Source organism: Catharus ustulatus, chromosome 15, assembly GCF_009819885.2.
Source record: "Catharus ustulatus isolate bCatUst1 chromosome 15, bCatUst1.pri.v2, whole genome shotgun sequence".
Taxonomy (NCBI): Eukaryota; Metazoa; Chordata; class Aves; order Passeriformes; family Turdidae; genus Catharus; species Catharus ustulatus.
The window spans coordinates 16,012,097-16,031,657 of record NC_046235.1 but is presented as its reverse complement, the minus strand read 5'-3'; the positions used below and the strand labels follow the sequence as shown (position 1 = coordinate 16,031,657).

The following is a 19,561-nucleotide window of genomic DNA, read 5'->3' as shown; positions in this document are numbered from 1 at the left end:
CAACTCCCGCCCCCCAACTTCCCCGGCGCGGCAGAAAGCAGCAGACACCGGGGTTTAAATAAAATAAAAAATTAAAAAGTTCTTTATTGGGTCCAGCACGGTCCTTCCCCGCGGCACGGGGAACCAGGTGCCCGCGGAGAGGGGGACGGGACGGCCGGGATCACCCCGCGGGGAGGGGCAGGAGGATGGAGGGAGCCCCGGGGGTCCCCGCGGGGCAGGAGAGCACCGGGGCCCCCCGTGAAGGAGGGGACCCCACCAAGGTGAGGCGGGGGGCACAGTGAGGAGAGGCGAGCGGCCGTGGGTGGGCGGGGGTGGCCCCTCCGCACCTCACTGGGCTGCACTGGAAGTGGTTTTCTTCAGGGTGAAGTTGGTCCAGTTCACGGCCACCTTCTGCCGCGTCTGCTTGGCCGAGTCCAGGCAGAACCTGACAGGGAGAGGACAGCCCTGGTCAGCACCCAGCCCATCGAGACCTCCACACCTCCTGTGACCCCAGCCCGTCAGCTACCACCCCTTCATGCCTCCAGCCCCGCTGGCAGAGAGCTCAGCCCCGCAGGGCTCCCCCCTCACCTTTTGAAATACTCCACTTCTCTGTCAGTCTCATCCATCTCTGCCCCGTCGAGGTCCTTGGGCAGGAACACATCATCTGGGAAAGCAGAGCAGAGGGTCAGCACTGCAGGGCAGGAAGGGGCTGCCAGCTGGGCAAGGGGACACCGTGAGGATGGTGGTGCAGAGCGGTGCTCCCAGCACTCACCGATAGAGGTATTGGATTTCTCCACCTTGTTTCGGCTCTTCCTGTTCTTGCCCTTGGGCTGGGGGGAGCCCCCCAGGGCAAGGTGGGTGGCCAGGGCAGGTGGCTGCTGTGGTGCCAGCTCTGGCAGCTCCGCTTTCCCCTCTCCCCTCCGGCCTTTCCACTCACTGGTTCTCTCCTTCTCCACCCTGGCAGTGCTGCTGCAGCCCCAAGGCTGCCCCTTTCCGCTATCCCCGGGCTCGGCACAGCTGCTTGCCCGCTGTGGCTCCGGGGCACTGGCCTTGGAAGGGTGCTTGGTTCCCAGCACCTGCCCCTTCACACCAGGGCTCTCCAGCCGGGCCTGGCTGCTGGGCACAGGTGTGCTGCCCTCTCCTTTCTTTGTCTGCCCGTTCTGCCGCTTGTTCTTCCGCTGCCGGCTCCCCGCGGGCAGCGACTCTGGCGGCTCTGGCCCTTTGGGCTGTGGTCCCTCCTTGGGCTCTGGGCTCAGCCCATTGCCATCTGCAGCAGAGTCCGCAGCCTTGGACTGCACCCAGATCACGCGGGACAGGCTGGGCACGGCGCTCAGGCGTTTCACCACGCCGTTCTCGGCCGGTGGGGCTGGCGGGGGCTCCCCAGGCCCCTCACCCCATCGGGGACCCAGTTCACCCCGCAGCAGTGTGTGGCTCTTGGCAGGGCCCAAGCTGAGCGGGGCCAGGGCCAGGTCTATGTCCTGCAGGTCAGAAGACCCGTTGAGGTTGGAGAGCAGGTTCTTCTGCTCCAGGACAGCTGCCTTCTTGGGGAAGTCATTGACATCCAGGTTGAGGTCATAGACGCTGAAACTGGCCCGGATGGAGTCCTTGATGGTGTTCTTGATCTCCTGCAGCCGGCTGCTGAGGAAGCTGTTCACCCGCTCCAGCTCCAGCTCCGGCCACTCCAGAAGCTTCTCCTCGGCCGGCTCCCTGGCCTGGCTAGCTGCAGGAGCACGCTCTGCCCGCTTCTGGGCCTCCGCCTCCAGCTGGGCTTTCTCCTTCTCCTGAAACACAGGTGTCATGAGGATCATTTGGCATGGGCCACAGAACTACGGGTGCAGGACACAGAGCTTTGCTCCTGCTTTGCCTGACAGCAAATCCAATGGCAGCTGCTCAGCACAGCAACACCACATCTTCCACAGCTCCTAAACTGTCGCATGCTCCCCATGGACACTGCAACATCTGGACATTGCATATCTGACTCTGCTCTGGGGACCAGGCACCAGAAAGAGCCATGGCACCATCCCTCCCTACCAGAGATGCATGTTGTCAGAACGTGGCATGGAGCACACTGGACAGTGCAGCACAAAGCACTCAGAAGGGCTGGGCCACCCTCTGCAGGAACAGAGGCAGGGGGAGTCCTACATGGGGCCAGGCACTGCTGCCACCGTGGGTGAGAGTGACACAGAATTCAAGAACCCAAATTGATGCAAGGGAGAGAAGGAAAAGCCCTGCCAGCAGCACAGCCCTATCCGACCCCTCCTCCTGCAGCTCCAGCCTCTGCCCAGCCTCACCTTCTTCTTCTGCTTGTGCCGTGCCCGCTTGGCCGCCTTGGCACTGTTCAAGGGCTTGGGCTCCGTGCTGTTGATGTAGTCCAGCAGCTCATCCACATTGCGGTGGTCCACAGCAGGCTCCCCTGAGCTGCTGTTGTGCCCTAGTTTCTGTGGCAGCTCCTCTTTTCTCTTGGTGAGGCGAGAACGCAACTTCTCTCGGATCTCAGCGTAGTTGCGGCTCGTGGGAGCGGCCGGGGGCTGTGGAAGGAGAGTGCTGTCAGCCAGGCACCAGCCAGTATGAGGGGCAGGCAGCCCCAGCTCCCCCAACAACCCCCCATGACCTTCCAGCCACTCCCTTCCCTGCAGTCTCAGCAAGACAAGTCAGCACAGCCCTACTGAGCTCTTCCACCATGAAGCCACAGGGCTTGGCCAGCTGCTCCGAGCCCCGGGGCTGGGCAGGCGGCTGCGAGTCGGGAGCAAGGGACCAGCAGGCTGATGAAGCAGGGCAGAAAGGAAGTGGGAGATGTATGTGCCTGCAGGAAACAGCCACGGCCAGACCTGCCCACCTCCACACTCCGGGTACAGGGACCAAGTGATGTCTCCCCTCACAGAGCAAGGACCAGAGGGGGCTGCAGACCAGCCCCTCACTCACCGCGTTGTGGCCGAAGAACTCACAGTAGCAACAGTCGCAGAATTTCCCATCTTTCTGGTTGGTGGAGGAGGAGGTGCAGGAACTGCGCTCTGAGCTGCTGTCCTCATCCTCCCCAAGTCCCTCGTCTGCCTCGCAGGGCTGCGGCGGGTGGCAGCTGGTACCATTTGGGAATTTGTGCCCTTTGCAAGAGGGATCCCTGAGAAGAAGGGGAGAAGTGTGAGAGGTGAGCAGGTGCCAAGGGATCTCAAAATTTGCCCCGTGCTATGCATGTAGGAACAGCCCTTCTGGGGAAGCTCGTGCCAAGCAGAAGGATTTGCAGGGCAAACCCCCTCTGCTGCATTCTCCTCTTCTGGGGAAGATGCCTGAGGAGCCCACAGCAGCAGTCACTCCCAGCCCTCGGGGCCTCTGGCCAGCAGGAGGCTGGTGCAGCAGAGCAGGAGCACAGTGAGGAACACTGGGACTGTGCAGCTGCCAGACATCCCCACGTAAGGCAGGCCCAGCTCACAAGGACACAGGCTACACAGCCAGAGACAGGGAGGCCAGGGCACAGCCCACAGCGTCATTCCTCAAGATCCAGCTCAGGACCTGACTGGTTCTCCACAGAGAGAGCTAATTAGCAGAATTAGCAGAGAGGAACCAATGTGCTCTTTTAGGGCACGGGCGGCCCAGAGAGGACCAGAGGAACAGGTGAGCAGAACAAGTCTACAGGCATCATCTTCTCAAAGTGCCAACACTTTGCTCAGTGCCAACAGCTGCCTGACAGGTCTCACTGACACAGGTCCTGTTGGCCAACAGCAGGTTGACCAGGGTGTTCCTTTGGGTATTTGAGCTAGAGAAGAAGCACAGCCTCTTCTGCACCACAGAACCAAAGGACAGATGCAGGAGAAACACGTATTGGGAGAGAAAGTTTGACCGTTGGTCTGCCCACGAAGACAGCAGCTTCCTGCACCACCATGCCAGGGCAGTCAGCCCCTCCACAGGGAAAAGGGCATCCATGAGCAGGGATGGGAGAAAAGGCACATAGCCCTGCAAGGAGAGGCTGCAAACAGGCAGGGCTCCTCTACTCACCTGTTCGTGCTGGGCAGCTGGTGGGAGGCAGGAGGAGGGATGAGTGAAGTGCTGCAGTGCCCATTGCAGGGATGAGCACAGCCCGACAGCGGCGGCGGCATCTTCAGCAGCGGCACGTTGGCAGGGGGCAAGTGAGGGCTCTTGCATGGCCCTGGGCTGTGTGAGGCTGCGCTGGCTGGAGGGGACTCGGACACTGGCTTGGGGGCTGCTGCCTGCGCGCTGGGAGCAGGGAAGAGCGCGGCCTGCGAAGAGGTGCCCAGCGGGATGTGCGGGGGGGAGCTGAAGGGCCCTGGATGGGGAGGTGGCTGCTTGGAGGGGATCAGCGCCGGTGGCTGGGAGGGGAGGCCGGTGGGACTGTTGGGAGGAGCAGTGAGGTCGGAGTGCTGATGATGCTCTGAGGAGTGGAAGGTCTCACCTGCAGAGAGGCAGGAGGAGGGGCAATCAGACACTGGCTGTGTTGCATGGAGCAAGGCCACGCTCAGTCACCCACCACCTTTGCACAAGCTGTTTCTCCTCCCAGACATAAGACTGTTTGGGATAGAAGCCATGCCTGCTCATACAGGGCCCTGAGGTCAGTGTGCCTCCCCCACAAGATCCAGCCCTGCCCCATGGAGAACAGGGCAAGGGGAAAGGCTCTGGAGCAGCAGGCTGGGAGGCTGTGGCTGGTGCTATCCCAGGGCACGTACCTGGTGGGGTAGCCCTCCGGCACAAGCTTTTGAACTGCTTCGGCAGTGTCTTGCAGAAGTCGAGTGAGGTAGGCAGAGGCGAGCCCGGTGTGACGTTGCTGGAGGTGGCAGAGGCCGTGTGGCTGTAGGGACAGGCCTTCAGCCCCGGCGCCATGGCCGACACCTGGCTGGCGCACTCCGGAGACAGAGCGAGGTGCTTGTCGCCTGGAAGGAAAGCAGAGCTTGGGCTGAATCCCAGCATCATCTGCCTTTTTCAAAGCAGCCCTACGCTGCTGGTACTGAGATTCAGAGGCCCAGCCTGCCCGCCCTTGCCCACAAGGAAACCACCTAAGAACTGGGCAGGGAGCTTTGCTCAACTTCATAGCCGGCTTCAACTCACCTAGTGCAGCTGGGGGGGTCCCAAGAGGGCTGCCCTGCGCGGTCCCATTGGTGTGCTGCGAGTTCCAGAGGCCCGAGAGCTTGTGAGCAGACAAAAATGAGCTGGGGTCCCAGTCCCCTGAGTTCCCGTGGCACGAGGAGGAAGAAGACGAGGAGGAGGAGGAAGAGGAGTGTGAACCACCCCCACAAGACTGCGACTTGCAGGATGTGTGGGATAACGAGACCTATCAAAGGAAACACAGAATGAAGTGGCTGAGGGGACACCCTTGGCCCCAGAGTGTGAGCATTAAGACTCTCTCCACTGTAGCAGGAGCTCAGCTCTGTTACTGTCTTGGGAGTGACAAACACCCCCTCCATCCAACACCAACACAGCCTGGCTCACAGAGGCTGGGCCATGCCAAGGGCCACACGCCTGTACTGGTCCCACTCTCACCAGGACAGGGTTAAATAAAGCCAGGCAGGAGGCAGCTCCTCTCCCCGAGCCCCATGCACAGGCAGGCACTTGCCCTGGCAGCCACTGCCTCTCTCTACGTCATGAAGGGAGCAGCCCTGGGGCCGGGGGACATGGCACAACACACAGCAGAGTGGGGCTGGCAGGAAAGCAGTGGCACTGTCAGCCTTGCCAGCCTGGCAGCTCCAAGCCATGGCAGGCTGCTGGATGAGCCTCCACAGCACCACGCACTGCCCCAACAGGGCCTGTCCCTACTGAGCCAGAGGCAGCCCTGGGCAGGGCAGTGAAGGCTGGGATGTCTGGGACACAGCTCAGAGTGAGGATGGGACCCACACACCCAGTCAGCGCCACAAGGTGGTCAGTGCCACATTCCCACAGATACAGTTCTGGCTTTCAAACCCCAGCTCCACAACCGCGTACCGCCAGGGCCTGCTCCTGCACCGCCCGTCGCTCTTCCTCCTCCACGCTCTTCCGGCAGCTCTGGCAGATCCACAGTGGCATTTCTCCCAGGAGGTTCTGCACGAGTGTTGGCACGAAGTCTGGTGGCAGCCTCTCACCCGGGGAAACCAGCCCATTATGGGACGGCCCTCCCCAGTCCTTGCGCTCCCGGTGACAGAGCAGACAGCACGTCTGCACGGACTGGTTGGCGGTGGGCAGCACCTGCGGAAGGACACACAGACTGTGAGTCACCCAGGTGTGATCCAGCGCAGATGTGGGGCAGATGAAGCAGTGAAGGAGACCTCAGGATGCTGACACCAAATCAAGGAAATTCCTTGTAGGCTACATGTGGCATTGCACCGTCTCCCACTGGAGCAGAGCAGCCTCAGGCTGACCAGCTGTTGCCAACCTGCCATGTGCCAGCTTGGGAGTGTTTGGACTTCTGGCAAGATCAGAGCATGCCAAAGAGCCAGCCTTGTCACCAAGCAAGGCTGGGAAGCCATCAGCAACTCCCATCATCACCTCTGGTACAGTGAGACTGAGAGGACTTGCATGGCAAAGCAAGACCCAGAGAAATCCCACACAGGGATATGAAGAGTGGGTCTGGCAGGCTCAGCTCTCCCTCCTTACCCATCAAAGATGCCCCCACTGTGTCACCCAAGAGCCCCAAGCCCTCTCTCCCGCCTCTTTGTTCTGCACAGCCAGCGGTGCCGACACACTAGGGTGGGGTGCAGCCCCCAGTGCTGCTTCACACTCTCCCTGCACAGGCACAGCCAGGTCGGAGCTTCCCTGCAGGAGCTGGGCTGCATCCCTCGGGCTCGCTGGAGCCCTGACAGCCGTGACGAGCCCGGCGTGGCGCGGGCGAGGGGGCCCCCATTGTCTGCCGGCGCAGCGGGGTCCTGCCACAATGAGCCGTGCATTGAACTGCTGCTGCCAAACAGATGGCGTCTGCAGGCTCAAGGTGAAGCAAAGGTCAGAGGCCAAGGAGAGCAGAGTGGGGGCACAGCCCCCCTGCCCACCCACGGCGAGGGGGGAGCAACCAGGCCACCCCGTGTCCCAGCTGACACAGCCACCACGGCGGGTGACACCATGGCGGGTGACACCACGGCGGGTGACACCACGGCTGTCCCCAATCCACCCAGCACATCCACACCCGGCGCCCACCCCCGCCTCCCTGCCCACAACCCGGAGCAGGTGGCGGCAGCCAGGTGTGTCCAGCAGGGAGAAGCGCGCTGAATGAGGATGCTGGAGCCACCTGCCATCGCCCAGCGGCAGGGCTGTGGCAGGGCTGTGGCAGGGCTCGGCCCTCCCGCGGGGCGCTGTGGGAACGCTCCGAGCCCCATCCGCAGGGATGCTCCGAGCCGGGGGTCGGGGCGGGGATGGGGCAGGGCCCGGGGGGGGATGGGGTGGAAGGGGCAGGGCCCCATCCCCGCCCAGGCTGAACCCCGCTCAGAGCCAGCTCCGTGCCCGCCGCAGCGCAACCCCGGTACCTGCGCGCTGCCTCTGCCCGACTCCCCGCCGCTGCCCGCCGCCGCCGCCACCTCAGGCGGGGCGGGCGGTTCCGGTGGTGGTGGCGGCGGGGGAGGCCCGACGTCGGGACCAGCCATCCTGTCACGGCGAGGCCCGGAGCCACCTGCCGCCGCTGCCGCCGCCGTTGCCGCCGTTGCCGCCTTGTTCCGCCGGCGAGTCATGGCGAGCCCGCCGCAGCCAGGACAACAGCCAATATGGCGGCGCGGCCCGTCCGGCCCCTGCCCGCGGGAAGGAGGGAGGGAGGGAGGGGGGAAACGCTCGGGGAGGTGAAGCCGCCACCGCCATCTTGCGAGAGGGCAGCGCTGCGCCCCCTGGCGGACAGGGGGAGTGGAGGCAGCGCCGCGAGTTCGAATCCGCCCCCCGAGGCTCCCGCGGGTCACAAAGGCGCCGGTGCCTCAATCGTGATCGGGGGCGCATCGCGATCGTATCCCCAGCTGGATCATCCTTGGGATCAAACTGAAAGAGAACAGGATTAGATTAGATGTTAGGATCATCCCTGTGAGGGTGGTGAGTCCCTGGCAGAGGTTGCCCAGAAAATCTGTGGCTGCCCCATCCCTGGAGTTGTTCAAGGCCAGGTTAGGTTGGATGGGGTTTGGAGTGACCTGGTCTAGTGGAAAGTGTCCCTGAGATGATCTTTAAGGTCACTTCTAAAGTATTCTGTGATTCTTTAATTCCTGGCCCTGCACAGAACAACCCCAAAAATCTCACCCTGTGCCTGACAGCAGTCCAAATGCTCCTGGAGCTCTGGCAGGCTTGGGGCCATGACCACTTCCCTGGGGAGCTTGTTCATGCCCGACCACCCTCTGGGCAAAGAACCTTTTCCTAATATCCTACCTAAACTTCCCCTGACGCAGCTCCAGCCATTCCCTCGGGTCCTCTTACTCCAGAGAGAGCAGAGATTGGAGCTGCCCTCAGCTGCCCCTCCTGAGGAAGCTGCAGCCCATAATGAGGTCTCTCAGTCTCCTCATAATTGAACAGACCAAGGGACTTCAGCAGCTTTTCATGTGACTTCCCCTCTAGATTCTTTGCAGCCTCCTTTGGACACTTTCTAATAGCTTTACATCCTTCTTTTATTGTGGGGATCTGTGGGACAAGCGGGGCTCCAGTCTCACTGTGTGCACAGGGGTCCTCATCCGTGGGAACCAGGACATGGCTGAAAGCAGAGCTGGAGTCTGTGGGGTACACAGGGAGCCCTAATATCGGGGCCAGCCCCACACCTGCACCCGTCCCGCGCAGCCCGGGCACTGCCATGACTCAGGGGCTTTCTGAAGCCGAGGACGTGCCGCTGCCGTGTTTGTTCAACCATCCTCCACGGATTTTTTACCCATGAATCCACCCCATTAGGCTTTCAGCCACCTGAATTATCGGCACCCACATCCTGTGGCCAGCAGTGCCAGGTCTGGAGCAAACACGTCCTTTGGCACAGCCGGGGCGGTTTGCTGTGCCCAACACCCCGAGTACTCCCCGAGATCTCTTCCTGGTCACTTGGTTCCTCTTTGTCCCACCAAGGGGCCACTTTACCCCCTTCCCACTGCATTATCCCGCTCCGCACCCCATGCCCTGCACAGTAAAGATGCCTGCGGGTGCTTCTCCTGGTGTTCCCCATCACTCCAGGAATGCTCGGGGGCCTGTGGGAAGCGCTGGGGTGTCCCTGTTCCCGGAAGGTTGGGCTGCGGGGAGAGAGGAACCGGGAGAGGATAGCCGGGGATGCAGTCGGGAATTTGCGGCAGGAATCGAGACCGGGAAGGAAAGCCGGCGGTGAAACCCATCCCGCCCCACGGCAGACGCACCCTCACCCTTCCCATCATAGAGAACCGGTCCGTCGAGGAGCGGACGGGTCGTCCCGGTGCCGGGACTGGGCGGACACCGCTCCGATCCGCCCCCCGGGCGGTGCCCGGTGCCGACCCGCCCCGTCGGCGAGCGGCGGGCGCGGGGAGCCGGGCGGCGGCAGAGCTGCGGGACGCGCCATGCTGCCCGCTGCCCTCCGCCGATGGCTCCGCCGACCCAAGGTGAGACCGGGGGGGTCGCACCGGGGCCGCCCTCCTGCGCCCGGCACCGGCGGAGCCCCCGGACGGCCCCCGTCGGGGTGATCCAGGGGCTCCGGTGATCCCGGGCGGAGGGGGGTGCGGTGGGGTTCCCTCGTGGTGGAGCGGGAGGAGGAAGCGGGGGGGACTCCGGAGGACCTTTCCCGGTGTTTACAGCCAGGCGCGGATCGGTGCCAAAGCTGCCGGGATGCGGCTGAGCTTGTTCATCCTGCTCTGCCCCCGGGGAAACTGAGGCACGGGTGGGTGGGGAGGGCGGCGCTCCCCGGGAGGAGCCAGAGCTGCCGCGGGAGGTCCCACGTACCTGCCCGAGTAGGTGTTTGTGGATCCGTGAGGTCTGATCCCTCCGCGACTGTGGGAATGGGAGATTGGGGATCTCACTGAAGCAGCACGTGGAGGTGCGGGATCACCATCATCCCTCTGCTCTTCCCGCAGCGCTCCGACCCACGCCTGCTCTCCCAGTTCTTCTTTGCCGACGAGAGGGTGACACGGGTGGTGGCCGAGATCAACGGGCTGGATGCCGAACTAGATCCGCAGCAGTACCTGGTGCTCCTCAACCAGCTCCACCTCAGCCAGGTACGGGGGCAGCCCGGATCCCGGTGTGACTCGGTCCCCCCGGGAAGCCGCGGGTGACACCCCTGCCTTCCCCAGGCTCACCTGCTGGCCGTCCTGGAGCGGATCATGGACGAGTGCATCCCCACGCAGCGGCACAGCCGTGACTACCTGGTCAAGTTCCCCGAGGAGCTCTTGGTGGACAACTTGGGGAACCACATGCTGTTTGCTGCCGAGGTGAGCCCGGGGCTGTGGACACCCCACTGTGAACTGACCCTGGCATTAGGCATTGCCATGGGTGCTGCCTGCTGACAGTCCCTATTCCGGCAGTGTCTCCTGGCTGGGACTTTCCTGGAGATGGAGGAGTCAGATGGGGCACAGCTGCGGCCCCAGGCCAGGAATCTGCTGTGCAGCCTGGAGCTGGTCCGGACAGTGCTGCGGGAGCAAAGCCTGAGCCAGCCCAACTCCTACCCAGAGCCTGTCCGGGCTGTGCTCATCCAATTCGACCGACTCTTTGCAGAATTTGAGCTGAGGTAAGGGGCAGGGTTAGAGTGCTGGGGTCATGGTGGGCTGTGCCAGGACTGTAGGGGCCTCAAGTCTCCCCATCTCTCCAGCTACGTGTCCTCACTGGTGGCAGTGAAGTCCCCTGATGAGATCTACAGGCAGCAGGAAATCATCGTGCTCTTCTGTGAGACAGTGGAGAGGTGAGTGAGGGACACTGCGTGTCAGGTGGAGGCTGCAGGGACTCCAGCCCCAAGGATGGGCAGCATCCCTAGGCTCAGATCCACTCTGAGGGTGTCTTTGTGTCCCCAGAGCCCTGCGCCTGGGCTATCTGACCCAGGAGATGATTGATGGCTATGAGCCACTGCTGATGTTCACCATCCCTCGCCTGGCCATTATCAGGTGGGTGCAGCCCCTGGAGAAGGGGGTATGTTCCCTGCGCTGTACTAGCCCCTTCTTCCCTTGGGGAGTTGGGGTCCTAGGCAACCCCCAACATGATTTGGGCTCTGTCCCCTCACAGTGGTCTCCTTATCTACCCCGAGGGTCCCCTCAGCTTGGAACGGAGACCTGAGGAGATGTCCCGGGTCTTCAGCCCCTTCTACAACCTCCTAAAGAAGATCAGGTGTGCAGGAGGGGGTTATGGATGGGACTGTGGGACAGCAGTAGGGCCGTGATGTGGGGCTGATGCTGACTCCTCACCACAGGGACCTGTTGTGGGTGCTGTCAGCAGAGGAGCTCTGCCTGCTGGAGAGGAGCCTGTGCACAGCTGAACAGGACGATCCCTGCAGTCCAGATGCCTCCCCAGATTGGGGGGCAGCTGTGCCCAGTGGGGACCCCTCTGCTCCCTTCAGTCTTCTGGAGGTCCCTAATGCCACCCAACCACCCTCCACCTGCACGACGCGACAGGGACTCCACGGTGCAGTGGAGGACCTGGGCACTGACTGGCAGCAGGGGTGTGCAGAGGGCAGGGAACAGGGCCACGATGGCAAATCCCTGTCCACTGGGACAGGGATATCTCACACCATCCCCGGCGTGATGGTCACCTCCCCGCTGCACAGCCCCCAGCCCCTTGGGAGTGGCCCAGGGATGGGGGTGGATGCCACCCCAAGTGCCCGCTGCTCGGAGCTGCGCTCCCGCTACAGCAGCACCAAGGACATGCTGCACACCCTCTTCGTCTGCATCTCAGGTGAGTGACCCCCCAAGCCAACCCCCCAGTACCCTGACCCCCACCAGCACCCTGACACCCCACCCTTCTGGTGCAGGCGTAGCTGATCAGCTCCAGACCAACTTTGCCAGTGACATGCGAAGCATCTTGAAAACCGTCTTCAAGATTGTGTGCTCACAGGCGGAGCCCTCAGAGGAGCAGAGTGGCACCAGTGAGTAATCCCCAGGGACATGTGGGACTGCTCCTCTCTGCCCTGCCCATCACCCGTCCCTGGTGAGACAAGGCCACAGCCCTAGGCTTGGGAAAAACGTGGCTGTAGTGCCCGCCCAGCTTGGCTGAACCACAACCCTTGTCCCTGCAGAAGAGAAAGATGGTGACTCCTGTGTGACACATGCTCCCCGCGTGGCTGACTGCCCACTGTGCTCCAGCCCTGCAGAGGCTGCTGGGTTCCGGAGGGCAGGTAAGGCGCTGCCCAGGTGCCATGGCTCTGGGGCAAGGTGTGAGGCTGGGGCTGATCCTGCCCCATCCTGCCTTAGGGGTTCTGGCTGTGAGGGGAGCCAGGTTGAGGGGCTTTTACCAGTGTGTTTTGGCCAGCAGGTTCCCGCCACCTGCCCGAGTGGGTGCCGGACAGCACGTGCAGCCAGTGCTCTGCCTGCCGCTCGCCCTTCACCTTGCTACGCCGCCGGCACCACTGCCGCAGCTGTGGGAAGGTAGGATGGGGTTGGGATGGGGCATGTGGGGTTCCTTGAGGGACCCAGCTCTGCTCAACCCCTCTCTGCCCTCCCTGCAGATCTTCTGTGCCCGCTGCTCACCAAATACCGCAGTGCTGCCGCACTATGGCCAGACCAAACCCGTACGAGTCTGCACCCACTGCTACACCACACACCTCCCACCCACATCCCGCTGTGCCCGGAGCCAGTGAGAGCCCCTCTGCCAGATCTTCTTCATAGGAGGCTGCACAACTGGGTGCCCAGGGCCGCTTTGGGGCTGCCGGGCAGCACCTCGGCCCCGTGACTCTCCTCAGAGCTCGGTGGGCATGGCGGCAGGACCCCCCCACATGGTGTTAGGCCTCCCCCGATGCACAGGGGCAGGACCTCATACACGGTGGCAGTCCATACGGAGTGATGGTGGGCGCAGGACCGCCTGTCCTGGTGCACCGTGGCCTGCTCTGCTTTCGGTGAGCTGCCTGCTGCTGCCGTGCACCTGCCCCCCGGCTGGAAATGTGCTTCGTAGTGGTTTTTTTTCAGGTGAACTTTGGCTGCTGTTGGGCTCCGGGGCAGAGTCTCCCCCCGGGGCCTGGCCTGAGAAGGTGCAAACAGCCCTCACATGACAGCGGGTGCCCCGGGGCCGCCCGTGCCGTGCCGTGCCCGGGAACTGGGGCCCGGCGCTCCCTTTCCCTCCATATCGCCTCCACCCGACGGATTTTAATAAAGAGATAAACCCGTCTGTCTGGGCCGTGTGGCGCTGGGCCGCGGCGATTCCCGGCGGGGCTGGTGGGCGCGGCCGGTCTGGGGACACCCGCGGACTCGGTGGGGCGGGGGATGAGGGCTGGGGGCAGCAGGGCGTGCACGCTCCCGCCCGGCTCGCATGGGCGGACACGCGCATTCCGCGCCCCGCGCGTCACCGGGCGCACCTTTCCCGAGGGGCGTGGCCAAGGGGGCGGCAATTCCTTAGTCCCGGCGGGGGCGTGGCCCTGAGCAGGAGGCGTGGTCTGACAGCGGGGGGCGTGGCCCTCGCCGTCCCCTCCCGCCGATTCAAATTTGAAGCACGCTGTTTCCCGCCTGAATTTGTTTGCCCGCCGAAGTGACGTCAGCGGCGCGGGGAGCCCCGCAGCCAATGAGCGCGCGGCTCACGGCCTCCCCCCCCCGCCTCCCGCCATGGAGCCCGCGGCCACCAGCATCCAGGTGCTGCTCCAGGCGGCCGAGTTCCTGGAGCACCGCGAGCACCGCTACCCGCTCGGCCTGGCCGAGGCTGAGCACGGCTACGCCGCGCTCTGCCCTGCACCATCGCGCCGGACCGTGGGCAGCGTCAGGTGAGCGGCGGGCGGGTGGATGGGTGGGTGGACGGCGGTAGTCGGTGGCGGTCGGGCTGATCTCCGCGGTTTCTTCCGCAGGTCGGTGCACAACGCGCTGGAGAAGCACAGGTACGGGGGTACGGGGAGAACGGCGGGGCAGGGGGTGGGTGGTAGAGCCCGTACTTCTCCGTGGCTGACCCCCGTGTCGTTCACCCCCTGCTCGGCCCCAGGAGAGCCCAGCTCCGATGCTGCCTGGAGCGGTTGAAGCAGCAGGTACCGGTGGGTACGGGGCCGTCCCGTTCCACCACGCTGAGCCTCCTGCACCGTGCCCGGCTTCACATCCAGGTGAGGGGGGTGTTTGCCCCGGCATCGCTCGGGAGGTCCTGTGTGGCAACAGGGCTGCCCAGCTCAGCCCTCGCTCATGGCTCACCGGGCCCCCACAGAGGCTGGAGGAGCAGGAGCTGAGGGCACGAAGGGCCAAGGACCGGCTGCGGGACCGGCAGCGGAGCCTGCAGCGGCGGCTGGAGCTGCTGCTCTTGCCCACTGATGGGGAACGGGCACGGGCTGACAGCCTGGACTCGTCCCGGCTCTCAGAGCCCTCCGAGGAAGGTGAGAAAGGGGAAAGAAAGAAGGAGGGTGGGCACGGAGGGAAATAAGCCAAGGGCCTGACCCAGCCTTCCTCCCATGCCCAGAGGATGCCGAGGTAGAGGTAGATGGTGTGGTGTTCAGCGGGGACCTGCTGCCCAGCTTTGGCACCGGGAGGGACCACAGCTACTCCAGCCCTCACAGCCCGGCATCCTGACGGTGCCCGCTGCCTTCCCTGCTCTGCCTGCCTCCCTCCTTCCTGCTGGAAACCCAGCCTTGGCCAACTTCACCACAGCTGCCAGGCTAAGGGGCCCTAGGTGGGGGCACGAGTCTGGCTTTACCCCCCACAGCTGGGTGGCACTGGCTGTGGGACTGGGTGCATGGGGCTGACACTGCACTGTGGCACCTGCTGTGCACAAGCACGGGAAGAGGTGCTGGAAGAAGGCCCAGCTGTCACCAAGGACACCCTCCTGCCTCCCCCTGTGCACTCCCACAGTCCAGGGGCTGCCTGGTGTGGGTATGGAGCGGTGCTGTCCACTGCAGACATGACTACAGGAAGGCTGTCCTGCCCCTGGAGCGCCAGGAAGGGGAAATGAGTGCATTAAGCAATCTGTCTTCAAGCTCCCACACCCACCCCTCTCTTTTGTACAGACCTGACACTTTATAGTAAAGGCACTTGGTAAAACCCTGGCCTGTGTCTTTCCTACAGACGGCAGGACCCCCAGAGTGGAGAGCAGCGCTGGGCTCTGCTCTAGCCAGGCCAGCCTCAGCCAAATCAGAGGTGGGAGTAGATTCTTTAATGATAATTACATCTCAGAAAGGGTTAAACAGCAGCTGATTGTCAGACTTATACAGTTTCTTTAAAAATATAAAATCTAAGGAGTCTCCTATCTGTCCTGGTGCAGCTGGCCCCTCACACATACTGCTTCTTCTTGGTGGCTGCCTTGCTCGCCAGGTCCTTGGCTTTCTCCGTAGCAGCCAGAGCTGTTTCCTTGGCTTTCTCAGTCGCTTCCTTGGCTGTCTCCACCAGTGTTTTGGATGGAGCTTCTCCTACAACATGGAAGCTATTAACCCCACAGGAGTGCCGGCTAGACCGGCCCTGCCACCGCGGCACTTCCCCACACAGGGAGGAAGATGAGCCTGGTGCTCCTGACCCCAGCACGTCAGGGCACGTCGCAAAGGGGAACCACAGGCACGTGACTCTTGCCATGTTCCATCCCCTCCTGCCTGCACTCCACCCTTGCCCAGCCCTGCAATCACTGCTCCACTCAAGAAGAGCAGGCTGTGCCACAGGGCAAAGGCAAGAGGTGAGGATTTCACAGCCAGATTAGTTCAAGCCACAACCTGCCCGTGGACTGAAGTGGTCCCAGTGTGACCTCTAACTCCAAGAGACCTGTCCCGGTCAGCCCCAGCCTGCCCTTGGTGCCCACCTTGCATTCTTGCTAGCACGTATTCAAATCCCTTAGTGCTCTTGGTCACGTTGCTTTTGAACCTGGCCAGACCAAACTCCTGCAAGAGAAAAATCAGTGAAGATGCAAGCCCTGTCATACACATCCCCTGGGGCTTTGTCCCAGTGACTTTCACCGTGATGCTTCTGGGTGCCTAAAGAGCTCATGAGGATGGGGGAACAAAGGGAAAGGGCAGAGCAGGGGTGAGCAGCAGCTTTACTGCTTGAGCTCACCTGGATGGCCCGCGAGACGCCAAATAGGCTGGAGGATACCCAGGCTTCCCGCTTGACCTCGGTCCAGTTGCTGTTCTCGGGATTCACCCGGTACTCGCAGCGCTCCTCCACCACCTGCACGAGGCACAGCCCAGCTGTGGGCATTGCTGGGTCCCCTCCACCCCCCCCACACCCACCCAGCAGCAGCACCTACCATGAGACGAGCGTGGTTGATGTTCCAGGTGAATGTGGTCATGGTTCGGTTCTTGGGGTCCACGATAGAGTCCTCCAGGATGTAGACGGAGTGGGCGACATTGGCTGGGAAGAAGCGCTCTGCCCAGCGCGGCATCCGGTTGGTCTTGGTCAGGAGCCGCCGAGAGAGCAGCTTGTGGTCCGGCGTCACCTCCCGGTGCACAATGTCTTCGGTCAGGACATGTTTGCTAAAATGGGGAAGAAAACATCAAGCCCTGATCCTCGCCAACTCTCCCCCGGGGGCTGGGAATCGCCCGGAACTGAAGGATTAAGGCAGGGAGGAACCAAATGCCCGCTGGGCACTGATGGTGCAGGACACCCATTCCCGAAGGATAGAGCCCGCGGGACCCCCGGGGAAAGGGCTGGCTTGAGGACAGGGAGTGGCACCAATCCCAGATGGGACCGGGCTGGCGGAAGGGGGCGGGGGGAGTCGCGGAGAGCCCCGGCGCACCTGTAGGGGTTGGGGTAGCGCTGCCAGAAGGCGGCGAACACCTGGTCCCAGGGCCCCTTGAGGACGCTCAGGCTGGCGCAGTATTTCCCCATGGGGCCGCCGCTCAGGCCCGCGCCTGCTGGGCGGCCGCCATGCGGCCCGCGCGCCCCGCCCCGCCCCGCCTCGCCGCGCGCTTCCGCCCCTCACTGCGCACTTCCGGCACGCCTATCCCGCTTCCGGTCATTCCTCTTCCGGTTCCGGCCCCGCCCCGCCCGCTGCGGCCCCGCCCCGCGGCGGCGGCGGCGCGAGGATGAGCGGGAGGCGGGTGGACGCCAAGGTGGTGCTGCTGGGGCAGGAGGGGGTGGGCAAGAGCAGCCTCGTGGAGCGCTGCGCCCACGGCCGCTTCCGCGCCGGGCCCTACCAGAACGTGAGTGACACACCGGCACTTCGCGGCCCCGCGCTACTCCCGCGCGTCCCCGGCATGGCGCCCCCCGTGCCTCCCTCGCCTCCCCGGGATGAGCCCCTCGTGTGTCACCCCCGCACTCCTGCCCGCGGTTACCTCGTTTCCGCGCCGTGTTCCCGGGATGTTGCCACCCACGTCTCTGGGACGGCGTCCCTTCGTGTTGTCCCCCCACCGTGTCCGGACCCACCACGTCCCTCCCGCGCCCGTGGGTCGGTCCCCTCGTTTTCTCGCCCTCCTTCCGCAACCCCCGGGGTGAATTCCCCCGTGTCCCTGCGCCGGTTTCCACCGTGTTCCCAGGCCAGATGCCCCCGCTTCCCCGGGCCGGTTCCCACCACTCCTCTTGCTTCGCTTCCAGACGATCGGAGCCGCTTTTGTGGCCAAGGTGATGACCGTGGGGGAGCAGACAGTGACCCTGGGCATCTGGGTAAGTGCAGGGGCGAGGGGTGCCCCGCTGACATCCCTGGCCACCCCCTGGCTGAGGGACTCCCGAGGCCTTCTGACCCCTGTCACGTCCCGAGTGCTTCCCTGTCGCCCGCAGGACACGGCGGGCTCGGAACGCTACGAGGCCATGAGCCGCATCTACTACCGGGGAGCCCGGGCTGCCGTCGTCTGCTACGGTAAGGGCACGGAGAATGGGAAAGCGAAAGAGTGGCGGCTGCAGAGGTCCCGCGTTGGGGTGGTGGGGACAGCAGTGGGTCGGGCACTGAGGAGCAGTGTCAATAGACCCTGATTCCTCTCCCCAGATCTCACGGACAGTGGCAGTTTCCAGCGAGCCAAGTTCTGGGTGAACGAGCTGCAGAACTGTGAGGAGGTACAGGGGGCCAGGGGGGTGTGAAGCCTTACCACAGGACAAAGGGCACTGCTGGTGGGGGTGTGTTGGGGACCCCCCCCAACCCTTTTCCTGCCGCAGGGCTGCCGGATCTACCTGTGTGGCACCAAGAGCGACCTGCTGGAGGAGGACAGGAGGAAGAGGGGGGTTGACTTCCACGATGTGCAGGACTATGTTGATGGTATGGCTGGTGCTGGCCCTTCTCGGGGTCATGAGCATTGAGTAGGTGGGGAGTGAGGGAGGGTTGAGCTGCTGTGTCCACACGAGGAGCTGTGCCCTTGCGGTGGGCCCACAGCAGATCCGATGGCACCAGGGCTCCCAGGCTGGTGAGACAACAGCTCTGCCAGGGACCTCCCTGGGCACAGCATGTCCTGACATGGGCAGGCACGTGGCCAGCTGGGCCAAGGGGCCAGGAGCCCTGCCCTGGGTCCCTGCCAGCCCGCTGTCAGCAGCTGTGCCCAAGGGGTGATCTGGGGACAGACAAGCCTGTGGAGCTGTATCTGCTGCACCTGCAGCAAATGCCAATTTGGGCCCTCATTTCAGAGATCAAAGCAGACCACTTTGAGACCTCCAGTAAAACGGGCCAGAGCGTGGGTGAGTAGCTCCTGGCTGGGGCCATGTCCTGGCTGAGCAGGGCTGGGGGCTCTGCCTCGCAGGGGGACACCCACACCTCCCATGCCTTCTCTCCCCCTAGATGAGCTGTTCCAAAAGGTGGCCGAAGACTATGTCAACTTCACCGCCTTCCAGGTGATGACAGGTGAGTAGGCAGGGCCTGTCCCTCCCCAGGCACTCTTTCCTCTGCCTCTGGGGAGGGTGCAGAGTATGAGTTCTGGGGGTCTTGGGGCTCAGCACATCCACCCAGCTGGGTCATGGTGGCCTTTGGCAGCCAGAAGCCAGGAGCCTTGCTGGGCTGTAGGATGGCTCAGCTCTGCACAAGCCCTGCCCAGGCATGCTCAGCCTGGCTGTGCCTCCTGCCCTGGGCTGGGCCGTGCTGTGCCCATGAGCTGTGCCATAACCCTGAACCTTGCCACTTTTCCATGGGGCACCAAACCCTCCCCAGGGGACTGCCTGGGAGGTGCCAGGGCCCACACGTGCACCAGCAGCTTTGGTGGCATAGACCTGCCAGCAGCCTGCCGCTCCTGCTCTCTTCCAGAGGACAAGGGTGTCAACCTGGGCCAGAGGAACAGTCCCTACTTCTACAGCTGCTGCCACCACTGAGCTCCTGTGCCAAAAGGGAATGGCTGCTGCCAGACGGGCAGCTGCTGCGTGCTGGACTCCTCTGGTTTTTTACCTGCTGTGTTTTAGCTGTTTGGGCCTGTCTGCAGCACAGCCTACGGACTGTTCTGGCACACAGAGCGGCACAAGGCTGCCGTGCAGTGCTGGGAATCATGGACTGTCACCCTGGGGACTCCCTCCCTGCCACTTGGGGCATTTGTGGCAGCTGTGGTGGTGCCCAGCGGTGGCCAGTAATTTATTCTCTCAGAGATGCTCGATTCTTTGCAGATTTATTTAAGCGTCTTCTCTCGAGGTGTACAATGTAAATAAAACGCGTTGTGGTCTGAGCCGTACTCCTGCGCGCGAGGCTCTCGGGGCTCTCCTTCCCTGCCTCCCCCCAC

At 63.3% G+C, this 19,561-nt stretch overlaps 5 protein-coding genes across 5 annotated transcripts; 3 read left to right on the top strand and 2 right to left on the bottom strand.

Annotated features, from left to right (window-relative positions):
- Window positions 1-59: 59 nt before the first annotated feature.
- Window positions 60-7,628, bottom strand: FAM193B (family with sequence similarity 193 member B). Its single transcript, XM_033073586.1, has 10 exons — window positions 7,413-7,628; window positions 5,905-6,144; window positions 5,035-5,257; window positions 4,656-4,859; window positions 3,970-4,384; window positions 2,902-3,097; window positions 2,271-2,507; window positions 752-1,760; window positions 568-643; window positions 60-424 (listed from the first exon to the last, which is right to left on the bottom strand). The coding sequence occupies exons 1-10, from the start codon at window positions 7,611-7,613 to the stop codon at window positions 328-330; spliced, it is 2,898 nt and encodes a 965-aa protein (XP_032929477.1). The 5' UTR covers window positions 7,614-7,628; the 3' UTR covers window positions 60-327.
- Window positions 7,629-9,416: 1,788 nt separating this feature from the next.
- On the top strand, window positions 9,417-13,121 carry LOC117003365 (lateral signaling target protein 2 homolog). The gene is made up of 12 exons (XM_033073260.1): window positions 9,417-9,461; window positions 9,930-10,070; window positions 10,146-10,283; window positions 10,377-10,579; window positions 10,661-10,750; window positions 10,860-10,949; window positions 11,068-11,169; window positions 11,252-11,733; window positions 11,810-11,923; window positions 12,074-12,172; window positions 12,307-12,422; window positions 12,503-13,121. Exons 1-12 carry the CDS (start codon window positions 9,420-9,422, stop codon window positions 12,632-12,634), a joined length of 1,749 nt encoding a protein of 582 aa, XP_032929151.1. The 5' UTR covers window positions 9,417-9,419; the 3' UTR covers window positions 12,635-13,121.
- A 468-nt stretch (window positions 13,122-13,589) lies between these two features.
- MXD3 (MAX dimerization protein 3) lies at window positions 13,590-14,996 on the top strand. The gene is made up of 5 exons (XM_033073333.1): window positions 13,590-13,744; window positions 13,826-13,855; window positions 13,957-14,071; window positions 14,170-14,335; window positions 14,419-14,996. The coding sequence occupies exons 1-5, from the start codon at window positions 13,590-13,592 to the stop codon at window positions 14,526-14,528; spliced, it is 576 nt and encodes a 191-aa protein (XP_032929224.1). The 3' UTR covers window positions 14,529-14,996.
- A 90-nt stretch (window positions 14,997-15,086) lies between these two features.
- On the bottom strand, window positions 15,087-16,852 carry PRELID1 (PRELI domain containing 1). The gene is made up of 5 exons (XM_033073048.1): window positions 16,675-16,852; window positions 16,186-16,411; window positions 15,993-16,106; window positions 15,742-15,820; window positions 15,087-15,361 (listed from the first exon to the last, which is right to left on the bottom strand). The coding sequence occupies exons 1-5, from the start codon at window positions 16,764-16,766 to the stop codon at window positions 15,225-15,227; spliced, it is 648 nt and encodes a 215-aa protein (XP_032928939.1). The 5' UTR covers window positions 16,767-16,852; the 3' UTR covers window positions 15,087-15,224.
- A 78-nt stretch (window positions 16,853-16,930) lies between these two features.
- On the top strand, window positions 16,931-19,513 carry RAB24 (RAB24, member RAS oncogene family). The gene is made up of 8 exons (XM_033073325.1): window positions 16,931-17,080; window positions 17,472-17,540; window positions 17,655-17,733; window positions 17,860-17,927; window positions 18,027-18,126; window positions 18,489-18,539; window positions 18,640-18,702; window positions 19,099-19,513. Exons 1-8 carry the CDS (start codon window positions 16,964-16,966, stop codon window positions 19,161-19,163), a joined length of 612 nt encoding a protein of 203 aa, XP_032929216.1. The 5' UTR covers window positions 16,931-16,963; the 3' UTR covers window positions 19,164-19,513.
- Window positions 19,514-19,561: the final 48 nt, after the last annotated feature.

Coding starts and splice junctions, on each gene's coding strand:
- MXD3 (XM_033073333.1), top strand. CDS start 13,590: ATGGAGCCCGCGGCCACCAGCATCCAGGTGCTGCTCCAGGCGGCCGAG. Junction 13,856..13,956: donor AACGCGCTGGAGAAGCACAG/GTACGGGGGTAC, acceptor GCTCGGCCCCAG/GAGAGCCCAGCTCCGATGCT. Junction 14,336..14,418: donor CTCAGAGCCCTCCGAGGAAG/GTGAGAAAGGGG, acceptor TCCCATGCCCAG/AGGATGCCGAGGTAGAGGTA.
- LOC117003365 (XM_033073260.1), top strand. CDS start 9,420: ATGCTGCCCGCTGCCCTCCGCCGATGGCTCCGCCGACCCAAG. Junction 10,950..11,067: donor CCTCGCCTGGCCATTATCAG/GTGGGTGCAGCC, acceptor GTCCCCTCACAG/TGGTCTCCTTATCTACCCCG. Junction 12,173..12,306: donor TGCTGGGTTCCGGAGGGCAG/GTAAGGCGCTGC, acceptor TGTTTTGGCCAG/CAGGTTCCCGCCACCTGCCC.
- FAM193B (XM_033073586.1), bottom strand. CDS start 7,613: ATGACTCGCCGGCGGAACAAGGCGGCAACGGCGGCAACGGCGGCGGCA. Junction 6,145..7,412: donor CGGGCAGAGGCAGCGCGCAG/GTACCGGGGTTG, acceptor GTCCTTCCGCAG/GTGCTGCCCACCGCCAACCA. Junction 4,860..5,034: donor GACCCCCCCAGCTGCACTAG/GTGAGTTGAAGC, acceptor CTTTCCTTCCAG/GCGACAAGCACCTCGCTCTG.
- PRELID1 (XM_033073048.1), bottom strand. CDS start 16,766: ATGGGGAAATACTGCGCCAGCCTGAGCGTCCTCAAGGGGCCCTGGGAC. Junction 16,107..16,185: donor TCAACCACGCTCGTCTCATG/GTAGGTGCTGCT, acceptor TGCCTCGTGCAG/GTGGTGGAGGAGCGCTGCGA. Junction 15,821..15,992: donor GCGTCTCGCGGGCCATCCAG/GTGAGCTCAAGC, acceptor TTTCTCTTGCAG/GAGTTTGGTCTGGCCAGGTT.
- RAB24 (XM_033073325.1), top strand. CDS start 16,964: ATGAGCGGGAGGCGGGTGGACGCCAAGGTGGTGCTGCTGGGGCAGGAG. Junction 17,734..17,859: donor GGCTGCCGTCGTCTGCTACG/GTAAGGGCACGG, acceptor TCCTCTCCCCAG/ATCTCACGGACAGTGGCAGT. Junction 18,127..18,488: donor TGTGCAGGACTATGTTGATG/GTATGGCTGGTG, acceptor CCCTCATTTCAG/AGATCAAAGCAGACCACTTT.